The sequence below is a fragment of the Erigeron canadensis genome, chromosome 8 (genome assembly GCF_010389155.1).
Source record: "Erigeron canadensis isolate Cc75 chromosome 8, C_canadensis_v1, whole genome shotgun sequence".
In the NCBI taxonomy this organism is placed as follows: domain Eukaryota; kingdom Viridiplantae; phylum Streptophyta; class Magnoliopsida; order Asterales; family Asteraceae; genus Erigeron; species Erigeron canadensis.
This window is the reverse complement of record NC_057768.1, coordinates 22305588-22329655: the sequence shown is the minus strand read 5'-3', so window position 1 is coordinate 22329655 and position 24068 is coordinate 22305588. Positions and strand designations below refer to the sequence as shown.

At 31.6% G+C, this 24068-nt stretch overlaps 3 protein-coding genes across 3 annotated transcripts; all 3 read right to left on the bottom strand.

Moving 5' to 3' along the window:
* Positions 1-13565: 13565 nt before the first annotated feature.
* On the bottom strand, positions 13566-14174 carry LOC122610431 (protein ALP1-like). Its single transcript, XM_043783423.1, has one exon. It carries the CDS (start codon positions 14172-14174, stop codon positions 13566-13568), a length of 609 nt encoding a protein of 202 aa, XP_043639358.1.
* An 8-nt stretch (positions 14175-14182) lies between these two features.
* Positions 14183-14842, bottom strand: LOC122610430. The gene has a single exon (XM_043783422.1). The coding sequence runs from the start codon at positions 14840-14842 to the stop codon at positions 14183-14185; it is 660 nt and encodes a 219-aa protein (XP_043639357.1).
* A 5427-nt stretch (positions 14843-20269) lies between these two features.
* On the bottom strand, positions 20270-22284 carry LOC122610429 (probable carboxylesterase 18). Its single transcript, XM_043783421.1, has 3 exons — positions 21661-22284; positions 20734-21153; positions 20270-20275 (listed from the first exon to the last, which is right to left on the bottom strand). Exons 1-3 carry the CDS (start codon positions 22243-22245, stop codon positions 20270-20272), a joined length of 1011 nt encoding a protein of 336 aa, XP_043639356.1. The 5' UTR covers positions 22246-22284.
* Between the last annotated feature and the right edge of the window lie 1784 nt (positions 22285-24068).

The following is a 24068-nucleotide window of genomic DNA, read 5'->3' as shown; positions in this document are numbered from 1 at the left end:
CTGAAGTTTGATTGATGCTTGTCTCGGGCTTGGACTTATGTGGATCAAGGATTCATTTGCCCATTGCTTTGCTTTATGCTTAGGATCGATATTCATCTTTAGATAGTCTTTTGTAAACGTTTGATGGTCACTTACTCCTTGTTCATTTTGGTACCTTATGTTTGATGTTTGGATTCACCAGATCCCTCTTTATTCATTTAGTTTTGTTCTACGATAATTTCATGCATACGTTATACCTTTTCGGTAGTATTGCGAGCCTAGCTTGGGGTGTTACAATAAATCAACCCAATACGCAAAAAGCATAACATGGTGCCTGTTTGGGGTAGAACTTTTACTACTAGGATCCTGAGTAACGTTTATACTTTAGTCCTTCTGAAATAAATACATAATACTATATAGGATGGAGAATCCTTGATCCTACTTAGTGCGATGTTCCAGTTTATATTTCTGATACAATATGATCTTGATATCTACAAGATCTATGACACTACAAAAAAATGCCATTTAATGGCACACAAAAAGTGTCACTAAATATCAAAAAAGTGTCACTAATGTACTATTGGATAATGGGTGACACAAAAAAAAAGTGCAACTAAAAACGCTGTCACTTAGTGACACTTTTTGGTGTGTCACTATTGTACTTATGGTTTTTAGTGGCACTTTTTTGTTATGTTACTATTGACTTTGGGACTTTTAGTGGTACTTTTTAGTTGTGTCATTAAATTTTCAACAATTTTTGTGGCAATATTAGTTGTGTTATTACAACCTTAATAGCTTTTGTTGGCATACCTTGTTGTGTCATTGCAACCTTAATAATCAAAAATACTTTTAACATTACAAGATGAAAAGAACTATACCATCAATTCAAGTAAGGTTATAATTCTTATTCAAGTAATGTTCTCTAATATACAAGAAAAACGAAAGATAGACACAAGTCGAACAACACAATTTGAAGATGCCCATTAAAGAAAAGGAAAGCGCCTAATCTAGAACTTAATTTCATATAAGAAACCTAAAACTTTAAAACCAGCCATCCTTCATCCAATTTAGCAAGATTTTGTAGCTCATACTTTCATGTTAGCAAGTAATCTGAATGGCAAACAAGGAAATGCCAAAAATTATAATCTGTAAAAAATAAGGACTAATACATTAACATATATAAGTCTAGCTATTTTTGCACAACTTAGATATGCAATAACACTCAAATTTAAGGTATGTAAATGCAAGTCTATCTATGAAAGACAAATTAGAAAAGATTTGTGAGGGTACCTGAAATCTTGAAATAGAACTTTAAGTTCAGTCACTCGGTTTCAATTTCTTCTTCATCCAGTCTTTTGAGTTCCATAGCTAATGAAACAAATGAATATAAAATTCAAGATGAAAATAATAAAAAGCACTAATATAGTGTTTCTATAAATTATAATATCGAAAACAAAATCATGTAAATGATTATTTTTATTACAATAAAATTCTACATTACAACTATTAGGCCAATATATCCCCTTTTCTCTGGTTAAATCTAACTTGGAAACCTTCAACACAAGTGACCATAAATCTCAAATAAGATTAAAACAAAATTAAAAAACAAACGGAAAAAGCTTTATTGTAGTTAGACAACCGGAAACATAGTATATTATATTTCCAGAAGTATCTCTTAACCATGACATTCATGGTTTATTTGTTACACAAATAATCAAATTAATATTTTAAGATTAGTTGCGAATAAAGGAATACTGTGTGCACATACCAAATAAAATTTTAAAATCTCTTGACAAAGTTGTTTAAAAACAAAATTTCAGCAAATTACTAACAATAAATAATAATAATAAACACTATAAAAGTAAAATAAAATAAAAAAAAAAGAAAGAAAAAGATCTGCCATAATTTGTTCATCGTTTCCAGCCCAATCAAGATATTATCTATAGATTGTATTAATACAAACCTAAGAAAATTAGGAAGGGAAATAAGAATGAGGAATCTTATAGTCAAGGCTGGCAAAAGCACAAAAAAAAAAAAATTATACAAAATCACCTCTTAAAATTTTATAGCAATAGTTCGATTACGGTACCTTTGTCGACATAACCATAATTATGGCTATGGATGGAATCATAAACTAAGGCACAATCTTGAAGATGGTATACCTCAAAAAAAAATTCAGGATGAATTTGAATTATTGTGACTGCCCAATTTCTAGGGCAAAAGATATATAAGAGGGAAACGCTGAAAGTTAAAGGAAAAGGCCCGCCTAATTTTTGGATGAATTTTGAAAAATTTCGTTTTGAAGTATACAAAAGTATCAAAGTACATTTAAGAGATTAATCACGGGAAGACCAACGTACTTTCCCATTTGTACATGGTTGCCCATTATACTTTTTTATTGATGAGGTTTACCCACATACTCTTTTTATGTACAAGGTTGACCAATATTACTGAGTATCACAGGTAAACGGGTCAACTTTGGGTCAACCGTGTACAAAAAAAAAGAAGTATGTGGGTAAACCTCATCAATAAAAAAGTATGATTGACAACCATGTACAAATGGAAAAGTACGTTGGTCTTTTCGTGATTAATCAAAAAAAATAAGTAGCGATGTATGGCTAAAAAAATATCTTATGGATGATCCCGCATATTTAATACATGCGAATCTTTCTTACTAAAAAAGGACCAACAATCAAATATTTTATACGAAATCCAAAATACAAAAATTTTGAACATTTTGACGTTGTGGATGTTGAATATGATTGCAACCCAATAATAATGAATGTTGGTGCCTGACCTCAAAATTTTTTTTTTCTTTGTAACAAGGTCTTAACTCTTAAGATCCGTGCATTGCACGTCCGAGATGAATTATATTATTTTCATTTTTAATGTGTGGTTTAAAAATGATCTATAGTAGAACGATGTTGAGTTGTGTGTAAAAGTATAGTTATAATATGGACATAATTATGAAGATAGAATGTAAGGAAACAATTGACAATATAATATATAGTTGTGTTGATTAAAAAGTACATGTTTACGAACGTTGATTAAAATTGGATTAATCACGAGAAGACTAACGTACTTTCCCATTTGTACATGGTTGCCCATTATACTTTTTTATTGATAAGGTTTACCCACATACTTTTTTTTTGTACACGATTGACCCAAGGTTTACCCACATACTTTTTTCTTTGTACACGATTGACCCAAAGTTGACCGGTTTACCTGTGATAGTCAGTAATAATGGTCAACCGTGTAAAAAAAAGTATGTGGGTAAACCTCATCAATAAAAAAAAGTATAATGGGCAACCGTGTACAAATGGAAAAGTAGGTTGGTCTTCCCGTAATTAATCCCTACATTTAATGGCATACTACAATCAAAGTGTCAGTATATATCTAATATCATTTGTGACAGAAAAGATTGTGCCATTAGAAACTTGCTATAGTGACACATGACGTCTGTGTCACTAAAAGTGTGTACCACTAAATGGTATTTTTTTGTAGTTTGATTACACTAACGAATATATGTCTAGTGTGTTAGATATAATTTACCGGACTGAAGCCAAAAACGTGTTTTACAAAGAAAACGTGTTACAATGGATAGTCTACCATTTCCTCCATAAGAATTGGGATTGACAACAGATTTACTTGATGAAGAATAGTTCTCAACGGTCATATAAGCTATTTCTTCAGCGTAAAGAGCAAGTCCAGGAAGATCCCGATATTTTGGAGATATAGTTCAACGTCTAGCTCTATAAATAGAAGAAACCAACAAGCATTCATTCACACATCAACACCAAGAACAGAATACATATTCTGCAATCATCATTCAACGACAACAACTTAGTTAATTAGCAATTATTGTTCGTCATTCATTCAGTTGTTCGTTCATTTCACTGTAATCATTCAAAAACCTAAAGAATAATAAAAGAACAGCTGGAGGGTCGATTGCATCCTCTTGGGGTTTTTTACCTAAGATCACTTAATTGGATCAAGGGTTTTTCCTCGTCAACAAAATTTTGGTGTCTTTGTTCATTATCGCATTTATTTAGATTTCAATTTTAATTTGCATTAGTTTACATTATCTTCAACCGTTTTCTTAATTACTCAAAGTATTTCTATCTCAAAGATCTTCTTAAAACTCTTTTTAAACCTAAACTCAGAGTTTTGTTAATTTTGTTAAGAAAACTTTCCTTTTTAATTGAAGATCCTTGAACACCAAACCCCACTTACAAATACTGATATTGCTTATTTTATATATATTTATTTTACACGATATTTATTTTGGTTTAAATTACGATCATTTGATGTATATTGGTACTTTAAATATGGTTTATTACACTAGATTTTAGACTCGTGTCAAATACACGAGTTTTACAACATTATCAATACAAAAATTTGCATATGGAACAAAAAAAAATACTTATACGTTAAATGTAAAAATATAATTAAAAAAATTTTGAGATTTGCAAATGTAAATACTGGATGCTATATCACATCAAGGCTGGATGGTATTGCAAGGTTTCTTTTCTACAAACTCATCGAAAGAAACAATATCTTAACATTGATTACACAATTGACCGAGTTCTCATTGTTGTCTTACAAAAAAGTAATTTTATTTTAGTTAGACATGATTATTAAAAACAATAAAAGTAACAATTGCTTTGTGGAGTTTTTAATGATGTCAGGTAGTGTGATTTTATTTGTAGGGTTGGCTTATATAAGAAGAATTTGTATCTTAAATACCTTTTGATTCTAATTAATAAAATGATTATCCTAATAATAATTTGATTACAGTTGCTAATAACAACAATATTACAATTAGTTTGATTACAACTAATAATAGATAACAAAGTATTGATATAAATATTAATTCTATTTAATTCAAATGTTATAACATTTTAACTTATAATTATATTTTGTTATCAGATAGACATTATGCAAAAATGTTTATTATTTTTAAATTCGGTTAAAACGTAAATTGGTGATGAAAATTTTAAAATATAAATTAATTGCTTCTTTAATAATTATTTGAGATATATCTTAATCTAATAATCAAATAATGATAATTATATGTCAGATATATCCTTTTCTAGTTTGTATTAGGATTATATCTTTAATTTTTTTCCTAATTTTTATTAATATTTTTATTAATAATAATTATGACATAATCAGTGTTTCAATTTGATGAAATATCTTTGATTGAAGTTATTAATAAGTTATCTTTTAGTATATACAAAAATAAAGATTAAGATTAAGATTATGTAATATGTGTATGTATAGATAGATGGGTGTCTACATGTTACAGCGGTACTTTAAAAAGCGATGGTTAAGTGTGGTGGTGGTGGATATGGAAGGCGATAGTCGGGGTGTCGGTGATGATGGATACTGTTACACTAGAAAGTGATAGTATGAAAGAAAAGATGGCAAAGAAGTGGTTAGTGAACGTGTGTTACTTATTTTAGGGTTATGAATAATTTATGTATATTATAAAAAATGTTCAAAGTATTAAATCCAATTCCCCATATAAGGTTTATTGATTTATAAATTATTATAAACGAAAGTTATCTCTAGACTTTTAGTGTAACTTGGATAGTTTTTAGGATATGGTTTCTTTTTATTTAAATCTTGAATATTTTAGCTTTAAATAACATAAGTATCTAATTAGTTGTAGTTGGATTAGTCTAGAGTTTTTTTTATAGGCATTTAATTTTAGTTTTAAATAACATAACTTAATTTTAATAATTTGAAATAAGTCACATATTTAATTTGATAATTTAAAAAAAATTCGAGGATTGTGATTGGTCAATTGAGATTTGGTCAGTTGCCCTTTAGTATACGAGAGAAAGTACCCGCGCGTTACAGCGGTGAGATGGTGGGGGTGATAGGTCATAGGATATGATAAGTCATAGAGTGTGATAGACAAATGCCTTAGCCGTACCGGTTCCGCCCTAGGATTTAAAATTTCGTCGAAAGTATATCGAATGACATCTCTAACGAAATAGCATGAAATTTTAGGAAAACCCATACAGTTTTTATAATTTTTCGATATACGGTTTTTGAGATAAAAAGTTTTGAATGAGTTAGAGGAATAAAAATTTTTATGAAGGAGAGAAAAAAAATGAGTTGTTGGAATTTGAGGAGAGAGAGAGAGGAAAATGAGTGGTTGAGATGTAAGTTTATTACATGTATACGAGCATGGTACCCGCGCGTTGCGACGGATATCATGGACGACGGTGGCTAGGGTGTTGGTGATGATGGACGACGACAGTGGATATTCACGGAAATAAAGGGGGTGTGTATTGTTTTGGTATACCATAAGAAAGAATATTTTGTATGTGTTGTTTTGGAGAGAGAAAGAGAAAATGAAGATATCTATGTTTTGTTTTAAGGGAAAGGGTAAAAGAGTAAAATCCCATGTCCCAAACTTGTAAACTTTTCAACACCCCATATAATTTATAATATGGAGTATAGAAGTATAGATTATTAGGTAGAGATGTTTAAATTAATGAATAAAAGAGAGAGTATTATAGGTAGTTCGGTTTCTTAATTTAGATTTGAAAATGTGGGTTCCTGATGGGTGTATGTTTTTTATTTGTTTCCTAGTCTTTAAAATTTATGTTGTACAAGTAACCATCTAAACTAACACACACTTTAACGAGCAGCGAACCCGGTCAGTTGAGTATAGCCTAGTGGTAAATTACAGGATCGTTCGCAGGGACGCGTTGCGTTACCTAATCTAGTAGTACGCGTAATTCTAGTTTGTTTGGGGGTTTGTCACTAACTCCTAATAAACTAATTTTTAGCAATTAAATAAGAAAATATAACCAAATGCTTTGCAGCAAAAGGCTACTCTGAAAATAGTTTTGAAAGGAGGAATATCAGTAATTAAATTAAAATACTTGTTTGGCATCTCCGATCTCATGGTACGACCAAATACTATCCTACTGGTTTGTTAGCCTGTTGGAAACTTAATCACGGTTCAGATTCTCGTTAGATTCACTTTACCTAAGTAGTAGTGCTGTCGCTAGACTCACACTACCCTTTAAAACAAATTCTCGCTAGATTCATTGTTTTAAGTATTATGACCTAAAGTTTGTGTTACTAATTCATCTTTTAGTTACCCGGCTCTTAAGCCATGACCAGACATAATTCCCTCCGGTGACCACAGTGCTCGTTTCCAAGTCAAAGGATCGCGTCTGGTATTGTTAAGCTTCATGTTCAATTCACCCTAGTTACTATGGTTCTGGATCCCTCGGTTACAAGTGAATCACTTTTTACTTCTAGTTATAGACCGACTAGTTGTTTTCTGTCCTAGCATATTAGTCCTAGTACATGATCATAGACAATCATCAAAATTAAACTAATATGTTTAGATATAAAACCAATAGCAACATGACTTACTAATAAACATGGATCTACGATAAACAGTAAAGCACACTCCAACAGAATCTAAACAAACACAGTAAAACAATAAGCGTCTACATGATCACATTGATCCAAACAAGTATTCAGCCTACTAGCCTAGCATTATTAAAGGAATAACAAAGTCTGAGAATATAAAAGACATAGTTCAAAGACAAAGAGTAAATAAAGATGAAAGATCTAGACCAAGAGTGAAGATCGGAAGGTGTTTAGATGCTCCAAAACCTTCTTGGAATCTGCAATTTCGATCTAGGGTTATTCCTGGGCGGCTAGGGCTGCTGAATCGGCTCTCTCTTAGGGTTTTGAGGGTTAGTTTGACTTAAATAGGTGTTTAAGTCGGTTACTGATCTAGGCCGACCAGCGGCGCTGGTGGGCCTGCCAGCGGCGCTGGCTAATGGGCTAGCGACGCTGGTGAAGCTTCGAGCGGCGCTTGTGGTCTGGAGAGCATTTGCTGGTGAGCACCAGCAGCGCTGGGTATGTGTCCAGCGGCGCTGGTGGCTGCTGTCTTGCACTTGAGTCTTCGTTTGGCTCCCGAACCACTTCCTTGTGTCTTGTAACTTCATAGGCTTCTTTCTTGAGTCAGTTGATGTCATTTACCCTCTCTCGCATCTTCCGGGAACCTGCACAAACATATCATTCATTAAGTATCGATAGTTCCGGAATATTAACTCATTTAAGCTTAGAAATGAAGCCTTTCTTTAGGGGTTTTTATCACAAAATGGACGCTCATCAGTTCCTCTATCATAAGGTATTTTAGATTATAGATATGTAGTTGGATGGAGTCTAATTGTAAGCAAAAATGGTTTCTTTTTATTTATTAAAAAAGAAATATTTTTAAAAGTATAAATTGGTTATGGAAAACAAAAGGTGTAAATTAATTTAAATATGTATTGATTTAATTAATTTGAAAAAATCAAAAGTTATAATTGGTGAATATAGGTTAAATCAGCTTTTTTTTAATATATATATATATATATAGGGGAAAAGGGAATATAAGGCTGTCCGACACATAAGCTTAGGTGTGGAACCCCTCACATACTAATATTTTATTATTTTTTGTTTAATGAATAAATGCATGGGCCCCCATGATTTTTATGGATTAGAAAAACAATATGTGAGTGTTCCACACCTAAGCTTAGATACCCGACAGCCTTATATATATATATACGAGAGCAAGTACCCGCGCGTTGCGGCGGTGAGATAGTGGGGTGATACCTAGGTCATAGAGTATGATAGGTTATAGGAGTTGATATGTCATAGAGTATGATAGTCAAATGCCTTAGCCGTACGGGCTCCGCTCTCGGATTTAAAAATTTGTCGAAAGTATATCGAATGACATCTCTAATGAAAGAGCATGAAATTTTAAGAACACCCATACAATTTTTATAATTTATCGATGTACGGTTTTTGAGATAAAAGATTTTGAATGAATTGGAGGAATAAATGATTTATGGAGGAGAAAGAAAAAAGATGATTGGTTGAGATTTGAGGAGAGAGAAAGGGTATTATAGTTATTTTAGATAAATATAGAATAGATAGGAGGAACATTTTGGGGAAGTACTTAAAATCAATATTGAAAATTTCAAGTTTAATTTTGAAAATCTAGAGAAATCTGCTTTATAATATAGTATAGATATTATGATTGCATGTTCAAAAATCATTAATGATGCAAATTAACTAAAAGATGGATTGGACTGTCGGTTTGCCATGACCCGAGACTACAGTCCTACTCGGCTAGAGGTGCACAAAAAAACCGGTTAACTGAACTGATTCGAAAGTTAACCTATAATTGTAACCGGTTAGTAACCGATACAGTACAAACCGATTATAGGTTAGGAAAAACCGCCGGTTAGTAATCGATTTGCACTTTCAAAACCAAAAACCGATTCCTAATCGGTTAACCGATAATCGGTTTTTATTTTTAGTTTTAACCGGTTAATCAATTAATTATATATAATTGGGATTGTTTTCTATTTTATACTTACCACTCACCACTTACTGGGTGATATATATATATATACATCGAGATATAAAAAGAAAAATGAAGTCACATACATCTGGAAAGAAAGAAAAAAACATCGGAGACCGGAGAAAGAAAACCCCCAGTCATATATATATACATTGATATATGTGATAGCCATGAGGGGTGGATGATGATGAAGAGAAATGGTGTTATCAGTGGTGTTTGTGGGTAGATCCGGACGGAACAACTTGTTTTATGTTGAAAAAGAAAACCCCTTTTGGCTTATATATTATTGATAGTGGGCGGTTAAAAAAATAACCAATTAGGTTAACCGGTATCGGTTAACCGGTTATTATTAACCGAAACCGATTACACCGGTTATAGTTTTTTAAAACCCAAACCGGTTATTAACCGGTACCGGTTAACCGTAATCGTTTTATTTTTTTTATAAAAATAACCGGAATCGGTTACTAAAAAAAATAACCGGAACCGGTTGACTGGTATTTGCACCTCTATACTCGGCTACTCCTAATCTTTTTACACATGACATTTATACGGACAAACATTTTCTGGTGGGCTGAATGGATAGACCAAAACTATGGGCTATTGATTCTTGAATTGGGCTGAGCAAACTAATGGAATTGAAAGAGGGCCAGCGGCCTACCTGTGGAAACATTGGACAAAAACAAAAGTCATAAACTCTTTGCTGGAGCCTGGAAGGAGATTTGGTAAGTTAGAGTCGGTCGAGAATCTTATTTCACGTGGGCAACAGTTGTAGAGGTAGTCTAGGGAAAATGATAAATTTTTATCATATCTTAAAAATTTTAAGAGGATTTTTAAATTAATTTTTTGGAAAGATTAGTATTTTGTGAAAAATTTAAACAAAATCCTTAGGATTTCATTTAACATGCCTAAAAAGCTTATATATTTTCATATAAAAAGTTCATTTTTGAATTTTATGGTAAGTATACAACAAATTAATGCACGTTAACGAAAGCCTTTAAAGTTTCGTTTAGTAAAACCAGTATATTTTTTCTATATGTATTACCTAATACCTATCATTAATGTGGAGAAGAAACCGCAAAAAGAAAGACACCTCACGATTAGGGGAGTTACTTTTCGGTGGGTTTTTGTAGCCGCCAAAAGTCAAGTTTGGTGAGGAGCAGCCGCACAAGACAAAAGAGCGCCAAAAGTAAATATTAGTTATAGCAGTATTCTAAGACTTTATCATTATAGAACTATTATTATAAATTTTATTTATTTGATAGTTATCAGTATTATTTGTTTTATTATGAGTATATAGTTGATTTTCTTTATATCCATTTAGATGATGTGAGCAACTTATGAAATTATTACACTTTGTTATTTAAAATCGTTAAATGCGGTTATTATATTTGGTTGGCGATGCATATTTATTTGAGTTTACCTGTTGTTTTGGTTGAAAGAATAAATCGGTTTTTAAGTAATTCAAAGCTATTAAAGTTCGAGATAATATAGTGATAGAGATTAAAATAATCGAATTTGGATATGATGGAGAGATCTAATCAGAGGCAGTTGGAGAGAAAACTTTTCAGATTAAATTGTAAAACCAACTTAGGATATAATTCTTGATTGTTAGAGTATAAAATTTTCGCAAGAGCGATAACTATACTTTTCACAATTAAAGATTTGAGTATAACGAGAGTTAATCTTGACTACATATATTAAGTTGTTCGACATTGTATGTGACATTGTGATAATATGGCTGATGTGTGAGCTATTTCAAGTGGATGTGTTTTTATTTACAAAACAAATCTCTTTCAGGATAATTCTTCGGAATTACCAACTTGTTTTCAATTTACTAACCGACCTTCAAATCAAAAGTGACGTTGAGTCATAAATATTCAACCTTTAGAATTACATTAAACTCACTTATTTCTAATTAGCAACCCCTGTGATCAATCTCGAACTTACTGATAACTAGTAATACACGATAAAGTATGCATATGTATAAAAGTCTAACTATTAATATTTTTGTTGTTTATAAATTTAAGACCGGACTTTACACATCAAATACACTGATTCTTTTATCTCGTTACGCCGAACTTTCAGCGAACAGAAAACGCTAGAAAAATGCCAATAAAGAAGTTCTTATATTTATTGCTCATTATAAATCACGCTTTCATTAACATATATATTTTTCATTTTGTACTTTCAACTTAAATTTTTTTTATTGATATATCTCTTGCTTACCAATTCTTTAAATTTATACATGGTTGATATTCTAGTGAACTGTTGTCTAGTTCATATCATAATCACAACGGGATTACATCATATTGATCTGTATCATAATCACGATCGGAATTAATACATCATTTTCATCCGTATCATAACCACATTGAACTAGAGATCAACAAGAACCGCAAAGACCTATAAATGTAAATCAAGATGATCACGCAAATTTATAAAAGTATCATACAAAAAACTACTTTTACATGATACGTTCTAGCTAGTATGTACAACAAGAACCGCAAAGACTTTTAAAAATAAATCAAGATGATCACACAAATTAATAAAATTATATATCATTAGAAAAACTAGTTTCACGTGGAGGGTCTAATAAGTAGCAAGGGTACGTGGTACTAGTACATAAACTATCATATGATGTATAACAAGCTTTTTTGAGTTGACACATTATATCATATAGTTTCAAACTATCATATAATTAATGCATTGCTGTAAAAGTCGCGGAGCATGGCCAATTTATCAGGAATGACTCGAGGATCAGTTGGGTAAGGATTCGATTTAGCCGTATCATCCTTAAAAATGGTCCAATGGCTGTCAATGCCACAAAAACGTGGTTGAGACAAAAGAAGAGGAAGACTATATATAAAGAGAGAAGTGAGAAACGTAAAATCTGTTTTCTTTTATTGTCGGTTTAGCAATTTGAGGGTTTCACTATAAATACATTTTAAAGCCCGCATAATTCAGATATACCTCATAAAACAGAACCACTGCACCCTAATTATAACCCGGTGGGACAATTTTTGGCAGTTTTAAAGGGAATTCCAGTCTAGAAAACACCTCCTGATCGTAAGATATTCATACCCGAGATTGTTAAATCTTTATTCTTATTTATTTCTCATTGTTAGTAAAATATGTCTTTCTATTATACAAACTTCGTTGTTATTTTAACTGCTCAGTGCCGCCTTATGCGGGTTTTGAGCCCCAATACCTCGACGGTGTATGGGGGAGGTTAAAATGTAGGCAGACCTTACCTCTACCTAAGTAGAGAGACTGCTTCTAGTTTCCACCTAAATGGTAGAAAAGGTCCTCCAACCTTTGCATGGGATGGGGATCGAATCCATGACCTCTGTCTTCAGAGACAAAGGTGTTTACCATTGATCCAGCCATGCTGCTTTATTTTAATAATGTCTGTCTAGTTGTTTAATAGTTGTTTGAACGATGTGATCATGTAAGACTTTTATGTGCTATCCCATTATGTGATTTGTTAGACTATTATTGTGTTTAATTGTAGATCCACACTTAACTCGTTTTTCGTATTATATATCAATTGATTATTAATTTATCTTTAATTAATGTGTGTATAGTCAATTACAGAATTAACAAATACTCGTATATAATAGGAAAATAATTTTTTGGTCTGTGTACTCTAGCGAGGACTACGAAAATAATAACCACCATTAATGGATCATTTGTTTTTAACAAATGAGGGGATGACCAACGGGTTGATAGCACAACGGTATCCCACACCTCCAATGAAGGCTTGTTTTTTGGGCAACCAAGATTCGAATCTAAGTGGGAGCAAGTTTTACCCCAAAAGATATTCAATGTCGTAGATGTCGTGTCATTTGACGATCTATCTAGGGATTTTCTTTGTGAACTACCATAATGACATTTTGCCCAGTGAATGTAAAGACCACAAACATATTAAAGGGGGCAATATTAAAGCAAGGTTGTCATCTATTGTAGTGGCAAAAGATAAACCATATTAGTAAGAATAAACAAACACTAACTACTTTGAATCTAGGGGGGGTAGGGGGGGGGGGCGGAGTGGAGGGGGCAAATTTATCAACCATCTCAAATTTCACCAATAAAATCACTCCAACTCAATTTAACCTTTCAACCCTTCCAACCCTTTTTATTAGTGGTCGATAAATTCTCAACCTTCTCATGAAATAAACTACATAATACTAAATCAAATCCTCGATCGGTGGTGGTTGAGCTGCTGGCTTATCGAGGTATGCCAAATCCAACGTCGATACATGCTCCTGTAAATCATACCGAAGACGATGATAGACGTTTTCGTCATGTAAACTCTAGGATCGTAAGCTGCAGGCACCGGTGGATCCATTATATGAACCGGTGAGATAGCTCTCCCGTCATCCTTTATGAGCGTGTTGTGCAATATACAACATGTGTTGATGACTTTCCCTATCTTTTGCTTAACCATAAACCGGATTGAACATTCCAAAATCTTCCATTTTCCCTTAAGCACCTCAAAAGCCCGTTCTACATCTTTTCTTGACGCCTCCTGCACTCGCTTGAATTTCATTTCCTTTAGATCAACTGGATGCAGATACGATTTTACAAACGTAGACCACTTAGGATATATTCCATCGGTAAGCATATACCTACGTTTGTAATAGCGGTTGCGTAAAATGAATGACGTGTCTGGAGCCGTTCCATTTCTAGTAGTATCATACAAGGGCAACCGATTCAGCACATTAATATCGTTGTTTGATCCGGGAGGACCAAAAAACGCATGCCAAATCCACAAATCATGCGAAGCAACAACTTCAATCATAATAGTCGTCACTTTGTGATTCCCCCGCATATATTGCCCTTTCTCGCCCTAGGATAATTCCTCCATACAACATGCATACAATCAAGGCTACCGAGTATCCCTGGCAGATGATGTCGCTCCTCATGCGCATCGTACAACATGGCGACGTTGTGGGATGTCGACCTACGTAAATACTCTCGCAGGTATAAATGGATGACTGCGTCACAAAAATACTCGAGACATTCCCGACTTGTTCTTTCGGCCATACATAGATAATCATCATAGTTGTCCGTCGGTTCACTCGTTGAAAGTTGTTTAATTGTCGATGTGCATTTTTGAATCGGCGAGAAACTCTTTCTTTCCCTCGCATCTACTCCATCTCGAAAATATGGGAAAGCCGCTTCAATGTCGGCAACAATCTTCAAAAAGAAACGTTGACTCACACAATACCGATGGCGAAACCAACCCTCCCCAAACTTTGCGTCTTCATTGAAGTAGTCGCGCATTAGTTTGTTGTGCGCTTCTTCTCTCTCATGGTCGATGTAAGTTCGTCTATCACGAGAGCTTCCCGAGTCTTCTAGTTCTTCTATTTGTTTGAGCGCGTTTTGAAAATAGTCAAACGTACTACCGGTGGATAATTGGGGAAACGGAGGTGAAATGATAAGTTCATCAGAAGAACTTGAAGACATTTTTAGGTGAAAAGGTTATTGGGTGTAAAGGTTTTTGGGTGAAAATGTATGTGTTTGGTTGAGTTTTGTTTGAAAAAAATTGATAGATGTATAGATATATATAGAGATTAGATGAAAAGGGTTTTTTTTTTAATTAAATTGAGCCAAGGGCTCTTTTGACCAAGATTGGCCCCAGTCGCACGCTCCCTCAACTCTCTCTCTCCATACATGGCTATCGGGTATATAACCTTCCATCCATGCCGTTCACCATACCCGCTGGAGCTGGCGGTGGTTATGCCGGCAGTTTCAAGGCATAAACTTGCCATGCCGTTCACCACTCCGCCCCCTAACAAAAATGTTAAACTAATATTGCAAAAACCCCTTTGGATCTAGCAAAAAGTCTTTAATTTAACGAATTAATGAAAATCTTTTATTTGTATCTTTTGGTAACGAAAATGTAAGATTTCCAGTGTAGCAGTCGTGGTTTATATCAATCAATCTAATTATTAATATTAATTAACTAATCTATATAATATAACTACAAGAGCAAGTTGGGGGTACACTTGGCACCTCTAATCCTTCATCCTAATTAATCCTTTATTTTTCTATATTTTTTTAGTTAAAATTTTATAGGCCGACCTATATTATTATTCTATTCAAAAATGAAAAAACCCTTAAAAATTCTCAACACAAAAAAAAGCTTCAACTATCTAACGAATTCTCAACAAAGAAGAAACCATAATGAACTAATAATGGACAAAAAATTAAACTAAAATAGATGAATAATAATAATAACAGTCAAATAATAATGATTTTACATGAACAAAATACATATATAAGAAAAACTTTTTTGTTTGTTGAGTAAATCGAAATTTTTTTTTTTTTTGAAAATTCGTGCGGTAGTTGAAGTTTTTTTTTTTTGTTGAGAGTTTGTGAGAGTTTTAAGAATAAAAAGATTTGTTTTTAAGTTTTTTATAAAATAAGAATATAGTTTGGCCTGTAAAATTTTATTTAAGAAAATAAACTTTTTTCTTACGTTATATATTTATGTGTGTCCAAAGAAAGAGAAGAAGCCCAAAAACAAATATGAAACATGTTTAGGAAAAAAGCCAGTAGACGAAGCTTCCTTTTTTTTAGAATTTGTGAGAGTTTTTCCTAGATTATAGATATATTCAAAATAATAATTTTTGGAAGAGTTTGAAAGATAATTTTTTATTTTATTTTATTTTACAATAGAATAAGAATATAGGTTGACGTATAAAATTTTAATTAAAAAGGCTTAAGGATGGGGATTAAGGGTGCTAAGTGTACCCCAAATCTCATCTTTTAGTTATATTATAGATAACCTAAGAAAAAAAATATATTGTTTGAATTAAAATTTTATAGGCCGACCTAAATTCTTATTCTATTAAAAAATCAAAAACAAATCTTTTTTTACTTAAAACTCTTCCAAAATTTATTATATATATACAATCTAAGAAAAACTCTTACAAATTCTCAATAAATAAAAAAATCTTCAACTACCTCACGATTCTCAAAAAAAAAAAAAAAAAGATTTCCATTTACTCAACTAACAAAAAGGGTTTCTTTAAATATGTATTTTGTTCATGTTTAATCATTATTATTTGACATTAAATTATTATGTTATTATTATTATTATTCATCTCTTCTAATTTAGTTTGTTGTTAATTATAGGTTAATTATGGCTTCTTCTTCAACTACAAAAAATAAAACCACGTTAATTCACATTGAAGATCTTAAGCCAACACATGTTAACATCATCTATAACCCCATGTTGTGCATGTATGGACTGTTTCGGAATGAAAACAACCAGAATAAAATAAAAATCTTCGAGATAATCTTTGTTGATGAATTGGTATGTATTTTTATATACTTTTTTTTTTTAAGTTTCTACTATATTTGCATATTTGTTTTTGGGCTTTTTTTCTTTCTTTGGACAAACATAAATATATAACCTAAGAAAAAAGGGGTGATAATTTGTATTTGGTTACAACTTTAGGAAACTGAAAGATCTAATTGCTTTTCTTCACCTCTTTCATCATTTAACATCTTTCTTTCTTTATTTCTTTAAAGTGCAATTTTTTTATTTAACTAATTGTAACAAACTAATAAACAAAAGTAACAAATTTGCTAATAAAAAAGAAGTTGAATAAAAGGGGTTAACTGAAATAGATATTGATATAGAGTTAATCTTCATATGTTTCGTTGTTGATATACTATAACTAAAAGAAGATGTTGGGGGTACACATGGAGCCCATGAAAGTTCTTTTTAGCCATAAAGCTCTCTCCTAATTACTTTAAAGCTCTCTCTCTTTTTTTTTTTATATATTCTTTTAATATTTTATTTGCTTATTAAATGGATAATTCAATTTAAAATCATAAATCTCTTTCTATCAAAACAAATATTTTTAAATTCTAAAGATATATAATATCCTTAAGACTTTCCTAATAAATTATAATATATACAACTTAAATTTTTATTTAATCATTTTCATTAATAATATTCTTTGTCTTCCGATCAATAATAAATAAATCAAGTTCAGAAATTTATCGACAAAACAAACATACTGTTTTTTATATCACTTTCATTTTATTTTTGGTATTTTGTTTATTATTTGATTAATTGTTATGTTATTGTTATTCTTCATCCTTTTTAGTTAAGTTTGTTAATTGTAATTTTTATTATGGCTTCTGTAAGTCCCAACTCAAGAGATGGTACTAACTGAAGACACCTTTATGTCAATGGTGAGATTTCTTTGCAATATAAACATTGAACTGGAGATGACCAGTTGCAGTGAATGTATACCAAGTTCTTGGTTAGATTACTTATTAAGGTGACAATAAGTAAAAGACAATGCAATAAGTAAATACAATAAAGTAAATATGGTAAGACCAAGTTGTAATTTTTCAAGTGTATTTTATTTATTAACTTAAATAAAATACAAGGTTGTTGCGGAACCAAGATAATACACGAATGTAAATATCCTAACAACCTAAGAAATATAAATGATCTAATACTTGAAAATTCTCTTTAACAATTGAAACACTTAAAGTTGTGAAAAGTTCTCTTTTATGATTGAGAGAATATTGCACATGTTCACCAAGAATATGCAAAGTCTGATTATGCAAAAGTTATTTCTTGGTTGTGCAAAGACCTTTATTTATAGGCAAAGTTGGCATTGGGGTTCCAACTTTGCCGCTCAAATATGGTTGAGAGCATTTAAGGATGTATTTTGAAATCCTTTCAAATGCTAGATAAAGTAAGACAATGTCTCACTTTATTCAACCTGCTTTATGCACTTTTATACTTTAATCAAAGACAATTGCTATTGTTAGGATAAAGGTACATAAAGCAAAAAGGTATTCCTCGTAATCAGTGTAAAGCTTTGTAAGTACTTTACACTGATTCTCTCCAGTTCTCGATCGGGGTAGAAAGTCAACTGGGCTTCGCTGCCATTGCCATTCTCTATCTTCTAATTGTTGTCTTCGACTTTAACTGGAATGATTGCTGTATCTGGTCAGATCTCAACTGGAGGGATTCGTCAGTTGCATTAACTATACATTGCAACTGGACTCTTATATTCTGGACAAATCTTCTGGTATTCAGATGCAGCTAGAGACGCTCCAGTTTTTAACGAAACTGGACCTAACAACTTCTTCTTCTAGTACAAAAGAATTTATTCTATTAAATTTGCTTTCATGTTTTGTTATCTTTCACATGTCTTGTTATTGGCTATCAAATAAGAACCAAATTAAAATGAGAACAAATGAGAACACTTAAATTTACATTTTGATGCACTAAAAGTCCATAAAACTGACATAGTGCATAGCTAATTATAATTATTTAAGTGTTTAACAACACATTGATTCGTCAAAGTCGAAAAAATCACGTTTTTTGTTGGATGCATCATTTTGATGAATATGCATCCAAGATAGATGCACAAAACAAAAAATGTGATATTTTCGATTTTGACGGATCAATGTGTTGTTAAACACTTAAATAATGATAATTAGTTATGCACTATGTTAATTATATGGATTTTTAATGCATCAAAATGATGTTTTTAAGTGTTTTCACCGTTCTTAGTTTAAAATTGTTCTTACCGTGTTACCCTATATATATATATATATATATATATAAATGAAGATTATCCGTATATCGGACGAACCGAAGACTAGTTAGTTTATATAAAAGAAAGTTTAAGAATGAATTTTGTTACGTACTAGAATCCAAATTATAATCCCTCAATAGTATCGTACATACGATCAACTCACGACACTTAGTATGTGCTACAGTGCTAGCAATAGCTTGACTTAATATAAGCTAAAAAGTTTTTATTAGATCAAAAAGGATAAAAGATTAAACTAAAAGGTTATTAGAAACAATTTTTTTCACACAAAAATGGTTTAACTAGGTTACATAATAATAAAACAAGTAAAGTTGGATACATATATGTATAACAACAAAAACAAAGAAAGTTGGATACATAATATAACAAAATAAATAAAGTTGAATAAATAAAGTGGCACCCACAAATTATAGAGTAAAATTACACACAATACACAAGTTGGATACATCAATAATGTAGGGTTTAGGGTTTCAAAATATAATGAACTATACATGAATATTTTTGTTATGAAATAAAATGAACATTCGAATAATTCATTATACAACATAAATATTCATGTATAGTTAATTACATTAAAAGACCCTAAAACTCTTTAATGTACATAATAAAGGTTTTCATATTTAAATACACACAATAACAAATCAAATAAAGATTAATACACTTTCCTTTTAAGTGTAAATAGATATGAAGCTAGGTTACGGACAAGTCTTCAAGTCCTAGTTCAACTTGTCATCAAAGTACCTAGCCTCACTCAAGCATATGCTATCATTCCTTCTTACTCTGTGAAAAACAATCAAGACAATTTAAAAGCAATGTTAGCAAAATTATATATATGTATTATGAATTACACGTGTCTTCAACATGAACGTCACCATATGTATTATGAATTACATCATGATATAATAGATTTATGATATATATATATATATATATATATATATATTATATTTATATCTAGCAAGTTCCTAAAATTTAATGAGTACCAAAGAATTATGATGTGGATAAATGTTGTATGTTTGGCAAAATTAGCTGATAGCTCTTAGCTGAAAGTTGTTAGCTGGTAGCTGTAGCTGAAAGCTGGTAGCTGAAACCTTTTAGTTATATTTAGGTGTTTGGCAGAGTAGCTGGAGTTTTTAATATAATGTATAAAATGACAAAAATAGACATAAGTAAAAAATAGATAATATTAAACATGATGATATATTTTATATATATAATCTTTTTCAATTTTATACATAGAGAAAAATCATTTTGTTTTCAATACGTATGTATGATACCTAAATAATACTCGTAAGCTTTATTCCTACAAATTTGAAATGTGTTATCACATCAAAGCATGAAAAGGAAACCCAAAAGTTTTTACTATGTACGAGTATAAAATAAATTTACATACAAGAGAGTTGTTGGTTAACTATAGGATATTTAAGTAATTTACGTAGAAAAGCTTGTAGCTTCTTCTCTAACGCTTGTAGTTGTAGCGTTTCACAAATGAGCTTTTCGCATGACTTAAAAAGCTTGCAGCCCTTTAAAACAAACAAAGCTTTTTATTATGTAGAAGCTTTTATTTAAAAACTTAAAGTTTAAAGCTTTTAAAAGCTCTTAAAAGCTTGCTACCTAACATACCCGATGTGGATTATTCATCCAATTTAGTGGCTTCTATATGTAAATTGAAGATAGATAAATATGTACCTTGTGTACGTTGGAATCTACTTTATTTGTAGTGTTTCAGTTTTAAAATTCAATATAGATGAGAGCATATACCTTATCAAAGAGCTTGTAAACAAATTCCTTCACTTCAGTGATAAGTTGATGATACTCCGGTAGTTCTGGAAAACTACAAAAATCATGAAACATGTTTGGGTACTTTGCTAAGTGTACTTTTTTTCCAGACTTTTGCAGCCACTCGTAGTACCTTATCTGCCAATCTTTTAGAACATCAAACCCACCCACAACTAACATGGTTTCTGGATAATCCAATTTTGTTATGTCTACTGCCCTCGGGCCACTAACGTTGATGCTTGGATGATCACGGTTATATTCTTCACCTTCTGGCATCAACGCTTTCCAGAACAGATCTGTTCTTTGGGTGTTTAAGAAAGGTACTTTAAAATCAAGTTCAATTTCAGACTTTGTTCGCTCCTCTCCTCCAAAAAATGGCTGAATCGTCACCAAGCCGACCGCCTTCAGATGGTAAACACATTATGTTAATTGTCATTTCATTTGCGGTATAATTGTTTATGTTATGAAAAATATTGTAGCTTAAACTTTAAATATAATGTTGTATGAAAAGTCGCTAGTTTATAAATAGACGACCTTATATTTGGAATGGAACTCTCTAGTAATCCACCCATAAAATCTTACCAATAACCCACAACTCCATAGTATTCTATAACTCTATTGAAATACAAATGTCATCACCCATAAAATTTAAAAGTTGATACCATATATAGGGGTTTAATATTTTTAAAAAAATGTAAAAATAAAATAAATAGGACATGATCTTGACCTTTGAATAGATCATGATAAAATAGATTCATGAAGCTTTAGAAAACACAAGTATATATATATATATATTGATGCACGATGATTTTCATTATTCACGGAGATTTTCGGTTAAGAAAAACATATTGCTTTATTTGTTTTACTTTAATAATTGATTTTTTTTAACTGAAAGCTAAAGATATATACCTTGAGTTGTTGGAAATTGGTTAGGCAGGCGCTTAGATTAACAGAATGAGCTAGGTTTCCACCTGAACTATCTCCAACAATAAAGCACCGAGAAATATTGGCATTTTCAAGACCACATTTAGCGAGGTTCTCTGGATTGTCAAGAAATTTCAGCACTTCAATTCCATCCTGATATTGTGTAGGATATTTTTTCTCAGGGGCAAGACGATAATCAGCAGAAATAACAACGGCAGGCAATTTCACAGCAAAATCTGTGCATAAATCATCATACATCTTCACGTCAGCGGAAAGGAGGGAATATCCGCCTCCGTGACAATATGCAATAAGCGGCAAATCTTCAATTTTGTGCCCTTTAGGGATATATACACGGAACCAAATGTTGGAAGTTGGATTTACAACAACGTCATATGAGTTGATAGTATCGTCTACCGGCGCCGGGTCTCGGGGCGGAAATAAATTAGCGAGCCATCGACGTACTGTTCCGTCTTTTTTCTGAACTAAGTCGATATATAGGCCTATAATAGCTAGACTTATTCTTGTTTGTAAAGGTAGGTCGAGTTTGGGAATTGTGGGTGTAACTTCCATTGTGAAAGAAAATGTTATCCGAAATAAAATATTATGGAAAGAAATTTATGAATCGAAATATAAGAAGAATGAGTTACTAATCAAGGTTTAATTACCTCATATTTATACTAGCAACATCATCTTAGTTTTGAAGAAGTCATCACACGTTTCCCAAACATAGATGCATTTTATATTAGCATGACAATTTTGCACATGATGATACACCCAGTTGAGATAATAAATAAAGTTGGGGTAACTTGTAAATTAATAATATATATATTTTTATTTTTCTTTATGATTTTCAAAATAATATAGATCATATATACATAAGAGGTGGTGATTTTCTTTAATACCATGACTGTGCATGATCGGTAAATCGTGTCCATTCCATCAAAGACCCAATTTTATGTGCTCAAGGTCTACGATAGCACATGATCAAAAAAGTAAATAAACAATATAAATTGTACATGTGAGGTTCCCTGGAGATGTGCTATATTTGTATTTAAACTATTTATTTGGTGGGAATTAGTACTTGAAAACGTAAACACCTTTATACAAACTATCATAGTGTGTATTGAACTTTAAATCTATGTATTGTATGTGATAAAATTTTAAATCATGTGCATTATATGTAATCGACTAATAAAAAACTTACAAGTGGTAGCGTATATGATTGCTACATATACTCGGATACATACAATGCACAAGATTTGATAGTTTGTTACATACAATGCACATGACTGAAGTTCGATGTATACTATGACAATTCATGTAAAGTTGTTTACATACTGAAGTACTAATCCCTTGTTTGTTGTAGTTATGGTTTTAATGGGATTATTACTTCAAAAAATAAATAACTCTACATGAATTGTTATAGTGTGTCGAACTTTAATCCTATGCATTGTATGTAATGAACTTTCAAATCTTGTGCATCGTATATATTCAACCAATGAAAGCCTTACAAGTGACAGCTTATGTGATTGCCACATATACTCGGATACATTTGAAGTTTGTTACATTCGATGCACATGATTGAAGTTCGATATATACTATGACAATTCATGTAAAGTTGTTTACATTTTGAAGTACTAATCTATTATTTGTTGTAGCTATGGTTTTAATGGGATTATTACCTCAAAATGTAAACAACTTACGAATTGTTATAGTGTGTGTCGAACTTTAAAACTATGCATTGTATGTAATGAACTTTCAAATCCTATGCGTTATATGTATTTAACCAATAAAAAACTTACAAGTGGCAGCTTATGTGATTGCCATGTATACTTGGAAAAATACAATGCACAAGATTTGAAAGATTGTTATATTCGATGCACAAGATTGAAGTTCCATATCTTTATCTTTACTATATTATAAAGCAGATCTCTCACGTCTACATTTTAAGTTTCATATTTACTTTCCCAAAATGACCATATATCAATTATATATTTACCAAACACCTTTTCCCTCTCCTCAAATCTCAACCAATCATCTTTTTTCTCTCTCTTCCATAAATCATTTATTCCTCCAATTCATTCAAAATATTTTATCCCACAAACCGTACATCGATAAATTATAAAAATTATATGGGTGTCCTTAAAATTTCATGCTCTTTCATTAGATATGTCATTCGATATACTTTCGACAAATTTTTAAATCCGATGGCGGAACCCGTACGGATAAGGCATTTGGCTATCACACTCTATGACCTATCAAACTTTATGACCTATCACCCCGACCATTTCACTGTCGCAACGTACGGGTACTTACTCTAGTATACTATAACAATTCATGTAAAGTTGTTTCTATTTTGATGTACTAATTCCTTTAATAAACTATACATTCTC

What these genes read in the sequence shown, in the direction of transcription:
- LOC122610431 (XM_043783423.1), bottom strand. Translation starts at nt 14,174, where the DNA reads ATGATTGAAGTTGTTGCTTCGCATGATTTGTGGATTTGGCATGCGTTT.
- LOC122610430 (XM_043783422.1), bottom strand. Translation starts at nt 14,842, where the DNA reads ATGTCTTCAAGTTCTTCTGATGAACTTATCATTTCACCTCCGTTTCCC.
- LOC122610429 (XM_043783421.1), bottom strand. Translation starts at nt 22,245, where the DNA reads ATGGAAGTTACACCCACAATTCCCAAACTCGACCTACCTTTACAAACA. An exon ending in CCAATTTCCAACAACTCAAG is followed by an intron (nt 21,154 to 21,660) that starts GTATATATCTTT and finishes TACCATCTGAAG; the next exon opens with GCGGTCGGCTTGGTGACGAT.